Genomic DNA, 12,285 nt, shown 5'->3' on the forward strand with positions numbered 1-12,285 from the left:
CTATTTTATCTAACTGTGTTTGTTGTGATTTGCTGAATGGATTCCCCTTTGGCTCCTGGGCCTGAGGCATCACCTGACAATAAGACCCAGCTTTTGTCCAAGTGGCAGTATGTTAGTTTCAACCACTAGTTCCAACCGCCAACAACTGATTGTATTGTAGGCCTACTAGTAAGGCCTGCTCAACAGGAATGCGAATCCCATCCTATAATTTTCTCAACTACCATGAGCAAATTCTGCTCAAAAACCATTGAAAAACGTAATATCATTATCCGTATCCAAAAGTGGGGTGAACATAATCACAGTCTTACCTCTTTTCTACGTTCTCAGCTAAGATGAGTTGCTTTATACTTTCTCTGTGCTTAGTTTCAGGCTGGCTCCCTTCTTGTGAGTGCACTCCTGGTAACTATGGCAACTCAGAGCGTTTACAGGCACACTTGTCCCAAGCTTCTTCATAGAGACGCTATACGCCATCTTGAAGCTATCACAAAAGCTAGTAGCCAGAAAGCGCAGCTACCTGTACATTATTATCAACGCAGTCACTCAAAATAACCATAGCTAGCAACTAGTTAACTAGGCTAGCTGAAATGAGCGGCCTTAACTCTCGAAACAAGACAGCTGCCACAGTCAAAGCACCAACAGACACAGATATCGGTCCAGCTGCAAATTCGAGGGAACGTAAGGTTGGTGGAAGTATGCTAAAGAGGCTCACATCGCGACGAAATCAAGCTGAAAAGAGGCCTGTTGTTACAGAGGATGAACTCAGGGCGCTTGGAAAATACATCACACCAGACCAAGTCCTGGGTCTGCGGAATGTCACTCAGGGTATGTGACTTACTGGAATATTAAGTACTAGCTAGCTAGATCTGTCTGTTTAGTTCTATCCAGTCCATCGTCAACAGCTACTTCAGTAGCTAAAGACGAGCTACTGTCTGTAGATAAGTTAGTTAGCCTAGCAACAGTACTATTAGCTGATTGACTGCTATATTACCTGGGCATTATTGTCAACTATATTGTGTTGCTGCTGTAGATTTAAGAAAGCAATTCTAGTGTTTTAACTATCTAAATACGTAACAGCATAGCGAGATCTAATCATCTAAAACTAGTATGTTTGCTAGGTACTTATACTAGCTCTAATAGGTTATATTCGCTCGCTTAACTTGAGCTGTATTGTATCTTGCACATACGTAACTGTAGCATGCATTTCTCTCTTCCAGATTATCTTTGTAAACCAGAAGACAATGTCTACAATATTGACTTCACACGTTTCAAGATCCGAGATCTAGAGACCGGGACGGTGCTCTTTGAGATTGCAAAACCTCACAACTGTGGTAATGTTAACTGTCCGCTATTCTTTTTATGTAATTGTCAGTGCAGTAAATGCATGTTGGGACTCCATTTAACTTTTATAGGTCTTGGGAAAAGTTAATGGTGTAAAATACGTCTAAATATATTTTATATACTCAATAAGCCTTGCATATGGATGATAACCAAACCAAATTATATTTATTTGAGTTCCAGCATCCAGTCTTGTGTAAATATGAAGACAGATACATTGCTTTTAGACTTTCTTAATGTTCTAACCTATTATTTTTACTAGACACTGAAGAGGATGAAGAGGAGAATGGAGATGGAGACACTAGCGCTGGACGCTTTGTGCGCTATCAGTTCACACCTGCCTTTCTTAGACTGCGGACTGTTGGTGCAACGTAAGTTGGCGTAATAAAATGACTGGTTAGCAGATAGAGAGGAAGCAGGTATGTGTGACTTATGCTGTTTTTCCTGTCCAACTCTTAGAGTGGAGTTCACCGTGGGAGATCGGCCTGTTAACAGCTTTCGCATGATCGAGAGGCATTATTTCCAAGAGCGCCTTCTGAAGAACTTTGACTTTGACTTTGGCTTCTGCATCCCTAACAGCCGCAACACGTGCGAACACATATATGAGTTTCCCCAACTCCCAGAGGATCTAAGTGAGTGATAGTATTGCATCTGTCCTGGTCATCAACAAGCACATTTGTTATTTTGTTTGTAGTTTTGAGTAAGTTAGCAAGAAGTAATGTTTCAGTATATCTAAATAACTCAATCGACAACACACTCTTGTTACATTATAACTGAATTAATTATACTGCCTCTAACTTAGATAGAACAAGGTAGCAGAAGCATGATTTGCTTCTGACCGCTGTTATTTTTCTGTCTTCAATTCTCTCTAGTAAAGCGAATGGTGGAACATCCGTATGAGACCAGGTCAGACAGCTTCTACTTTGTGGACAACAAAATGATCATGCACAACAAGGCAGACTATGCCTACAATGGTGGGCAGTAATATAAGGAAAAATAGATTATTGTGTGCAATTTAACATAGGGGGATTTCCCCAGGATCTTTTGGGAACAGAAGTGTATTCTTCACAGACATTCCAATAAACTTCACTATGACCAGAAATGAAGAAACAGAACCATCTACTTTCACAAGAAGTTACACTTTCATGCCTTTCTATGTTTGGGACTCATTGGAAACCTAAGCTTATATTTTTTCATAGGATTTTGGCTTGTTTTTCTCTTTTCTCTCTCGTATCTAAGTTAATTGCCTAACATTCTGCCTTCTGTTATATGAATTGATAGCATAAGTCTGTCACCATACTGCCCTGCAGAGCATATGGTATCATTTCTCATTTTCTTTCTGTAATTTATGGACTACAAAGAAAAGGAGACCTCAGGCACATTTTCAACTCTGTACGCAGTTAACCCATTGGGTGCCACTCATTGTAATAACGTGGGTTTGTTCTCACAGGGGTGGTTATGAGTCTCCCAACAATATGTGAAGTCACGCCTCTCGTGCCTTGTATTCAGATTGCTCAACCTTAGAAGCCACCTGATTGTGTTTGAAGGAGAATTTCCCTGGTAGGTCCAACTGATCACTTTAATAGGGCTTCATTTTTTCACGAGCAAAGTTTGTCATAACCAGATTGGCGGTTTATGATAACTACCTATCTGGTATGAAATGTCCATTTACGACAACATAATATTCTCAGACTCTCCCAAGGGAAGTTGCAGAGGGTGTCGTTTTGACTGCAAGCCAAAGTATGATAATTCTAAACGCCTTTGATGAATGTGTTTCCAGGCTGCTTGCCGGGTAAGAGCATGTACCACTAAGGCTAAGGCCTTAATGCAGGGGCCTGGGTTTGATTCTTGCCTGGGGTGTTCCCCTCTCCCCATCTGCTTTCCTGTCTCTCTCCAAACTGTCTCTGAAAATAGATGGGGGGGGGGGAAATAAGTTAAATATGAATGTTTTTGATATCACTTAGAGTATGTGGTGTAATTAGCATTTTCTTAACTGTTGCTGGAGGAGAAACAGTCTCTTGTATACTGCTCTGATTTGCCCTTCAAAAGCATTATTTGGAAAAAGCAGAAATAACATGATTGCTACTGATTATATTATTATTGTTGAGTCTGGCGTTGTAATTTTTTTTCTGTTAAGATGGAAATCAATTGCACATTGAACCCATTTTGATCTTGAAAAATGTATTTTATGACCAAGATATAAATGTGCACCTGAGAGACTCATGTGAGATTTCAGTCATAGTTACTGCAGCTTCTCTGCCTTTTGCTTTTTTTTCTATATAATTTTAGGAGCAATGTAATGGATTGGCATTTGATATCTGACTTCCTTGTGGTTTTGTACAGATCTGCCTGGTAAGAACTAGACATTCAGTCCTATGCGTTTGTTTTAAAGATAGGGACAAATAAATAAATAATAATACATTAGATGCAATGTTTTTCTCTTTTCAGCTAATTAACACTGATTAATATTTAGTTACAAACACTTTTCTTCCACCGTGTACTTACACCTGATATTCGTTCCACTGAAAAACTTCATTACCCATAAGCCTCAGTCAGCATACATGTGCCTTTTCGATTATCATGTTAGCTCCCATCGACAATATGGTATGTCAAGACTCAAGTAGTGAGGATGAAGATCTTGAGAAATTCAAGGAAGCCGCATGGACTTTTCAGACAGGTGGAACTAATGGCACAAACTCTTCAGGTATCTTAACAATGCCCTAAATCATGTATCGGATCTAATGTTGGCTACTGGCTAATGTTAGCTAGCCAACTTGAGCTTAGCCTTAACCAGTTGGCTAGTTCTGTACGCTACTGTACTGTGCAGACAAGCCGTTAACGAGATAATGAAGTTGGTTTGTAGTAAAAATTTGCAAGCTTGCTAGTCAACAATGTTATGTTCATGTATCTGGATTTGATAGGTGGAAAGAGCGATGAAATGCAATCACGCCGGTGAGTTTTTGCTATAAAGTTTCATCAGATCCCATAAAGTGTCAGCACCTAGTTATGTAGCTATGCTTGTCTCGTTTTCATTTCTTGTTTCCGGGTGTTTTGTCAATCACAGCGTTATTGTATCTCAACATGAGCATGATGGAAACGAGCTTCAGACTTCCCCGGAGTTCCGAGAACATGTTGCGAAGAAATTAGGATCGATGCTTGATCGGTATGTATTCTGCTGTAATGGATAAGTTACTCATCATTGTCAAGTAATCTTTACACCTGTTGAATTGTTGTTTTAATACATGCAATCGTTAACATGCAATGTGGTGATCAGTTGTATTTCAGAGATACCTGTTGAAACAATTTCACATACAGATGCATGTGAAAGCAACGAAGAAGGTAAACTACATTAAACACACTCAATCATTGATTACACGTGGATGTTATATGCCCTAGTCATTCATTCAGTTTAATGAACTGTATTTGCTCAGTGCTCGAAGGCTTTCGGCTGTTCACCACATCCATCCCAGGTCAAGAGATGGATGAACAACCTCCTGTAAGACGTCGCCCCATCCCAAGCTCCAGGTGATGTATTTACATTCCTTTCGGCCGATTCCTTTTGTTTTTGGCGGATCAGGTCCAGTGTGCTGTGCCCCAACCCTATCCTCACTTGCGATATTTTGACTGACCGTGATTTTTTTTTAATCGGCAGTGACAGCGACAGTGAGATGGAGATGAGACTAAGAGAGGCAGCAGTTCCCGTCACAGACTTCTTCCCCCCATCATCCCTGTCTGCTGGGTTTGCGCCTGCCCTGCCGGAGTCGTCCTCCTCCCTTCTCACCATCCAGGCCACATGCACAAAGAAAAAGAAGAAGAAGAAGAAGAAGAAGAAAGGGGAGACAAGTCTGGAAGAACTTGTGGCAGAGGAGAACAGCCCTGTCCCAAAGAAAAAGAAAAAAGAACCACCCTCACAAGAGTGCTTGGAAGATGTTGAGGGAAAGTTGGACACTGAAAGCCCCTCGCCTAATGATAAAACCAAAGTTGAGGCAACGAGTGTGGAGATGGAGAGCTTACAGCAGAAAGTCAAACGGAGGAGAAAAAAGAAACCCAAACAGGAAGCCGCTGATGAGTAAAATGCAGCCTTATGTGGAGGGCCTTCTGGACTCTGCACTTATTGTATGTCTGTACATATTGTTGTTTTCTTGGAGTTGTAAGATAATAATCACTTCTGTAATGTACGCATTGTATGCTGTAAGTACTTTTTCAGTTCAGATGTGCTTGCTATGTTTGCCCTCTTAAAAGTGGACTGAGTTGATGTTGTTTGATTGTTCTACCTTTATCTCATTCTATACAAAGATATGCTTTTGTAGATTAGTATAGAATGTGAGCAGGCTGTCCTAGTTATTACGGGGCAGCGGTCAACCAAATGCATTCCTTTGGTCCACTTGCTCTTAATAATGCCAGTTTCAGGTTCTCAGTTTGAGCTTTTATTACAATATATTTGCAAATTATTATTTGTGTTTGCTACTTTTTTTCTGTACTATTTAGTGAATTAAGTGCTGCAAATATTTCACATATCTTTCTAGCAGTAAGGCTGCATCCTCTAATCTGGAGAACTGGCAGTGAGTCCCTTACCATTTCCACATGAAACTGAACATACACTACAGTGGTTTCTCTGGAATTATAGCAGAGGTAGTTGTCCATCCCATGCATCTTTGTTCCATCCCACGAGGGCGTCTCGACAGTATTCACTGGGCTGTGGAGACCATCTGTGTTGGGATGTATGAGTTGATGTCTGTGGACAGAGATGAGAGCAGATGAGGCTGATGGCCCTCGGCAGACTGAGGTGGAGGATACAGCTGTAAATTCCCAGAGGAAACTTGAAAAACAGGCAAGCCTCGTTCACATCACTGACGGGGAAGGGGAAACGAATCAAATGCACCCTTGAAGAGATGGCTGGTGTTCCGTACTGTACCTGGAACGGGCGACTGAGGCTGTAGGTGAAGGGACTCCTCCTGTGTGGATGAATCCGTCTGCTCCTCTGGGTCTGTGGTTAGGATCTAACAAGCACAGACATGCGTTAGCTGTTTCTTGACTGGGTTGTTTACGGTATCAAAGGGATGATATCTCTCACTCACACACGTCCACACAGGTTCATCAGTACCTGTCTGACCGCAGTAAGACTGGTCAGCGTCCCAAGGCTGCTGCTGTCAGTGATGACCATCGCCTGGGACAACAGACTGGACGGAGGGTATGAGGTCATGTCCGACTTGCTGTACACTGTAGTTGAGAACAGACATTCTCGTTTTCTAATGAGGTCGGCAAATTCACAAAACGATGCGGATGAATGACAAGTTCTGTCTGTTCGCTGCCTTACTGTGACATGGGAGCTGTGCCATGGTTGCCATGAAAGGACTGTGACCCATGTGCCCTGAGAACTGCTGCGCTATTGGCTGCTGACCGGAGGAATGAAGCTGCTGCTGAAAGGAGATAGGCTGAAGGGTGGTGAACCCGCCTCCCACATTGTTGATGACAGGTACGGTCTGAGATTGTGTGGAAGCCAGACCTGAAGAGGAATCAACAGAGACAGCGTTGTTCATTACAGACATTGCAGTTATTGGCTATTGACATGATTATACACTATTGACACTATTGTCTTTAAGGCTTTGGGATGCCACACACCTATGAGCAGAGAGGACTCCCCCAGACTCATGACACTAGGCAGAGAGGCCATGATGAGTCCTGGCGGATGGACGGACGAGGCAGAGAGACTGTGCAGAGAGGTGAGAGTGCTTACTGGGGGCAGGGAGCCGCCTCCTGATACCTGAGACGAGAGGAGTGGTACATTTTGGGCACGTTGATACAGTACGTTTGGTAAAGGGAGTCAGGTGGCTGAGCGGTTAGGGAATCGGGCTCGTAATCAGAAGGTTGCCGGTTCGATTCTTGGCCATGCAAAATTATGTTGTGTCCTTGGGCAAGGCACTTCACCCTACTTGCCTCGGGGGGAATGTCCCTGTACTTACTGTAAGTCGCTCTGGATAAGAGCGTCTGCTAAATGTAAATGTAAAGACGTATGTAGAGGACGTTCGGTCTCACTGATTTATGATGATGTCCCTCGAGGAGTGTGTGGCTGGGTTCCAGTTGGTCAGGGCTGGCCACCAGACGCCCCCCCATGCCTCTCTCTCCACTGCTCCCCCTCCCGGAGCCCAGGTTGTCACACGTCAGTTGCTGGCTGTACTTCATACCTGAGAGAGAGTCAGCCAGAGTCTGGTAACAACAGCTTCAAGCTAGAATCAAAACAAAAATGATTGACAAATTGGACCCGAGTGTTGTTTTGGGCGTTACCATGAACGGGGCTTTGAGGAAGGGTATGACTGGAGGCACTGGTTGATTGGAGGGCATAAGGGCTGTCCAGTGCCAGCTTGTGGCGAAAGGCCTCTTCTTTGCGTCGGTTGGCAAACCAGTTGTACACCCGTACCTCGGTCACCAGGTTGGAGCCCAGGCCTGCCAACTGGGAGGGAGACACTCCTCTCTGAAGACACTCAGCTCTGAGGGAGAGACGAGTCGTCAACATAACGAGGAAGTAAAAACACACTTCCAAAATATAAATAAAAAGTAACTACAGCATTGCATCTTTACCACTGTAAGTGAACATGGGGAGAGCTTGTTTCATTCGCATTTGAGGTCATATTTGTTGTGCCTTACCTATTACAATCCTCCACTAAGCCCTCTCTTTCTTCCTTGCTGGGGTTCTTCTGTCGTTCGTAGGCATGGAAAAGGATCTGCTGGGAGGCTGGTCCCCATTTGAACCTGTTCCGGCGTCCCTTCCTGACGTCTTCGCCTTGGTCTTCCCCTGAGGCGAACCCATGCCTGGCATTGGTGAACTCTGCAGCAGGTGGTCAGTAGTGTGTTATAAATCTACTCCCGTGTATGCCTCGGATTCATCTTTTACTCATCATTACTTTGATTTTGGTTGGGCAGGGTGTGTCAAAAAACACAAACATGCTGGTAATTCATCTGTAAACACTAGTCACATACTTTAATCATCTGTTATGTCCTCTGAGAGTCTGTTCTTAGGACTGTTTATTCAGGTGAACTTTTTTCCATGAAAATGAGAACAGACATTCAAAGCACAGTACACCCTGTATCGTCACAATATGAGCGAGGCTGAAGTAGGTTTAGTGTCCACAGCAGGTGGAGTACTCACGCTGGCTAATCTCGCCCTTCTTCCTGACGTACCAGCTGTAGAGAGCAGCTCGTTTCTGGTTCTTCATGGGCGTTCCCTTGTTGAGGTGCTGGGAGAGATGGGACTGGTTTAAACCTGTGGACTCAACCACCTCTCTCTGAGGTAGGTTGTGCTGCTGCATGTAGCTTTTCACTAGCTTTGCTACACGCCACGGGTCCTCCCTGTGAAACATACCACGTTCAGCAAGTGTACACAGACAAACACATACAAAATCTGCACAGGAAGACTAATGGCAGACATGGCCAGGTAAAGGGAGGGAGGGATATTGACAAAGAGAGATAAGAGGAAGAACAGAAGGGCAAAGTCCACATCTCTGGCCTGAAAATAATGGCTGAATCTTTTTAGTGCCTGCTTTAATATACACTTGATATGTGTCAGCAGACATAGTAGTATAGTTAGACATATCAAATACATTTTTGTTACATCTTTTATATAAATCTTATTATTTTTTATTTATTTCAGTAATTTGTTACTTTCCTTTTTTGATGTTATTGTGTAAAGACTACTTTAAAAGTCTGTTTATAACATACATACTTTTAAGCGTACATTATCTTATTTATATATATTTGGTGAAGCATGTAGCATAAATGTTATAAAATGTGGTCTTTTGTCTGTAGAAACGTCAGTTTATACAGTGTTTAAACGTAGACACACAGTCAATAGCACACACAGGTAGTGTTTTTCTGTTAATCTTAACCCAGGCATGTCGCTTATTCATTAAGGAGATAGAAATGGCCAGAGAATAATGGCTGGGTGGGTAATTAGTAACTAGGAAAGGAGGAACCCTCCTTTAAATTCACCTCAGAGGCCGACAGAGATCGCAGAGAGAGGTAGCAGGAGTAGGAGGGAGGAAGGGGGGAGAGGGGGCACCAGACTTCAGAAGTACCCAAGGAGAAAGGAATAGATGGGATGTTACCAGGTAGAACCGAATTGTTTCTACGGAGCCATACTTGCGGTGAGGAAGTTGAGCTGAAAGGGTGGAAAAACCAAAAGGAAGTAGAAAATTGAAAAAGAGTGGAGAAGGCACAAAGGAGAGGAGTCATTTCTGTAGGCAGCGCCGACCGTTGAAAGCAAAAGATTGCGTGAAGAAGGACAGCAAAGTTGAGGATTTAGGACAGAGGTAAATGACTTATGTCTTGTACAGGAGAGGACGAGGTAAGACAAACTCACTGTAGCAGCTGGTCCACTTCAGCTCTCTGTCTGGCTGCTTCCTCAGGAGGGAGCCTCTCCAACTCCCTGAATATAGGGGGCGGAAAATCCATTTCTCCCTCTTCCGAGCTTTCCCCATCTCCCTTGTCCCCCTTTTCTGCCCCAGTATTGACTCTTTCTTGCTCCAGTTCCCCCAGAGCCTGGATGAGGACCTCCCGGGACAGTCCTGAGCCCAGCAGGGCCCAGATGAGCTGCTCCTGGAGTGCAGACAGATGGCCGGGCTTGGGCTTGGCTCCCCCGCCTCTCTCCTCTCCCTCCATTACTGCAGTCCTGATGATCCTTGCCCCGCTAACGCTGAGACAGGTTTCAAACAAATACACACTGTCTTACACGCGTATACGCACACAAACACACATCGCAGTTATACACTCACGCATAAAGACAGAGCACCCTGCTCTTAGCTTCATTACGCTTTTGTCTCTCTTCGACTTAATAGAGGATATGCTTTCATTTTCTTCTGTTTGTCTTTCCTCCCTCGCTGTGCTCTGAGCCGTCTGGTGTCAGCCCTGTACCTGCTGTTTTCCTCTCAAAGGTCATTTTTTTTTACCTTCCTCCCCTTCACCCCCTCCTCCACATACGCTCTCTGTGAACTTTGTCCTCATCTACCTCGATCCCTAACAGTGAGTGAAATGCAGTCAAAAGGAAAACATGAAATTAAACTACAAGTTTGGGAATGTTGCTGTGAGACATGCAGTCATTCAGAATACAGTACAACATGCCAAGGCCACACATCCAGGAGAGAAGTACTGTTCGTGAATATGGAGACATGTATTTTATACTTCTTTACATCATAAATGTCATAATATTTGTATATTTCTTTTATAACATTTATTTTTGTATTCCTCAGTGACAAAAACTAATGTACATAATGTATTAAGATACAAAACGCCTAAAACAATTCTTATATTATATTTGGTAAATTAACTACTTTGTTTAACACTGCATGTTGACCCAAAGGATGTTGAACTTGAAGTTTTATGATTATAGAACTCAATTTAAGAAACTTGACTGTGAGAAAAAGAGCAACTTATTCAGTTTGCCACTGGGTGGCACTGTTGCAGGCTTTTCTTCTGACTTGATTTGACTGAAGTGCAACTGGGATGTCAGTCTAAAACAATTATCGTCACAGAAATAACTTCTGCTATACTTCCCTCTATTTGATGTCCTTCTCATCCTCTGATAGCAAAATTAAAATATAAACATCATTATTATGGTCATTGCCTGTTATTTCTTCAAATCTATCGCCCTGTTCCAGACTCAACAAGTAGTACCCTACTACACTTACTACACCTATAGGTGGCGATATAACTGCATATATCATATAACCACACATATCATGCTCCACAGGTGAACAAACCTTTTCTTGTTAGACTTGTATGACCCCCCCCCTCTCTCTCTCCCTCTCTCTTTCTCTCTCTCTCTCTCTCTCTCTCCCTATCTCTCTCTCTCTTTCTCTCTGTCTCTCTTTCTCTCTCGGATGCTCCCCTGTCCTCTCACCTTGTGCCACCGTATCTTCCTCTCTTTTCGTGCAGAGCCGTCCTCACCCCACCCTCCCCCTGGGAAGATGGCATTGTACTGTATTTGGATGGGAAACAGTGCTGCCTCTATCTTCCTGAAACACACTACTGCCCTGTAATTAAGTCCCATTGTATTATTCAGAGGGCAATCCCATCCAAGTTTCTAGAAGGCAGGGAAGAGCATTTTTCAGTTGTTACAAATACAATTGAGTTGTACTAACAAACATCAGTTGCTGTGTATTTGGTTATACAGGTTGAGGAGGATAATTAACATGTAGATGTCATGCAAGTATTATTTTTGTAGAATGGCGGAATTTGCACTCTGTCAACATAGAGAATAGAGGAACTCTCTCCAGCCTGGTAGTCTCATCAGTCAGCCATCTCTCCCATCCCCTCTCCCTGTTTCTCCCCCTTCCCTCCGTGCCTCAGCCTAGAGTGTAACCAGCCCCCCCTCCATTCTATTCAACCCCATTGATCATGCATGCAGAAATTTAACACACCCCTTAATTCCTGTCCGAATAGGCCTCTGTCCCTTATATGGAGTTTGCTCTATAGAGGACTGAAGCCTTACTGGAAGAGTTCGAAACACGGCCCTGCAGGAGCACACGATCACATACCAAGTGTGAGGTCCTGAATATAAACTTTAACATTTCTGAATGTTAAAGTTCTATAAACCAATAAATAATGCTTTATAGAATCATTTGAAAAAAAGTAACACAACTCAAAGATCGCTGACTGAACCATTATCTACTGTACAATTTGATGTTTAGGATATTTCTTACTGTTTTATATGGAATCTACCTTAAAAAGTACAGTTTGAGGGTTATAACAAATAGGTCACCATTGCACACGTTTTCTCCGTCCTTCAGACAGTTTTAACAAAAAAATAAGATTGTGCGTAGTTTGCCTGTCAAACAAGTTTCGAGGCAAATACACAATTGCTGGCTATCATGGCTTATTCTAGTAGCAATCAAGCAGCTCATAATGTTGAAATGGTATTAATTGTTTTTGTTTACTATGGAAGTTGGACCAATTTTC

The 12,285-nt window shown here is 43.0% G+C and overlaps 3 protein-coding genes across 3 annotated transcripts; 2 read left to right on the forward strand and 1 right to left on the reverse strand.

Moving 5' to 3' along the window:
- Positions 1-489: 489 nt before the first annotated feature.
- unc119b (unc-119 lipid binding chaperone B) lies at positions 490-3,754 on the forward strand. Its single transcript, XM_067231266.1, has 5 exons — positions 490-822; positions 1,215-1,328; positions 1,598-1,706; positions 1,795-1,967; positions 2,208-3,754. The coding sequence occupies exons 1-5, from the start codon at positions 585-587 to the stop codon at positions 2,318-2,320; spliced, it is 747 nt and encodes a 248-aa protein (XP_067087367.1). The 5' UTR covers positions 490-584; the 3' UTR covers positions 2,321-3,754.
- Positions 3,755-3,915: 161 nt separating this feature from the next.
- Positions 3,916-5,552, forward strand: c28h12orf43 (chromosome 28 C12orf43 homolog). The gene is made up of 6 exons (XM_067231175.1): positions 3,916-4,039; positions 4,257-4,287; positions 4,400-4,498; positions 4,610-4,674; positions 4,767-4,860; positions 4,988-5,552. The coding sequence occupies exons 1-6, from the start codon at positions 3,916-3,918 to the stop codon at positions 5,406-5,408; spliced, it is 834 nt and encodes a 277-aa protein (XP_067087276.1). The 3' UTR covers positions 5,409-5,552.
- A 451-nt stretch (positions 5,553-6,003) lies between these two features.
- Positions 6,004-10,212, reverse strand: hnf1a (HNF1 homeobox a). The gene is made up of 10 exons (XM_067231174.1): positions 9,692-10,212; positions 8,483-8,682; positions 7,981-8,161; positions 7,621-7,823; positions 7,372-7,520; positions 6,958-7,099; positions 6,653-6,841; positions 6,440-6,555; positions 6,251-6,335; positions 6,004-6,070 (listed from the first exon to the last, which is right to left on the reverse strand). Exons 1-10 carry the CDS (start codon positions 9,988-9,990, stop codon positions 6,024-6,026), a joined length of 1,611 nt encoding a protein of 536 aa, XP_067087275.1. The 5' UTR covers positions 9,991-10,212; the 3' UTR covers positions 6,004-6,023.
- Positions 10,213-12,285: the final 2,073 nt, after the last annotated feature.

This window comes from Osmerus mordax, chromosome 28 (genome assembly GCF_038355195.1).
Source record: "Osmerus mordax isolate fOsmMor3 chromosome 28, fOsmMor3.pri, whole genome shotgun sequence".
Classification (NCBI taxonomy): Eukaryota; Metazoa; Chordata; class Actinopteri; order Osmeriformes; family Osmeridae; genus Osmerus; species Osmerus mordax.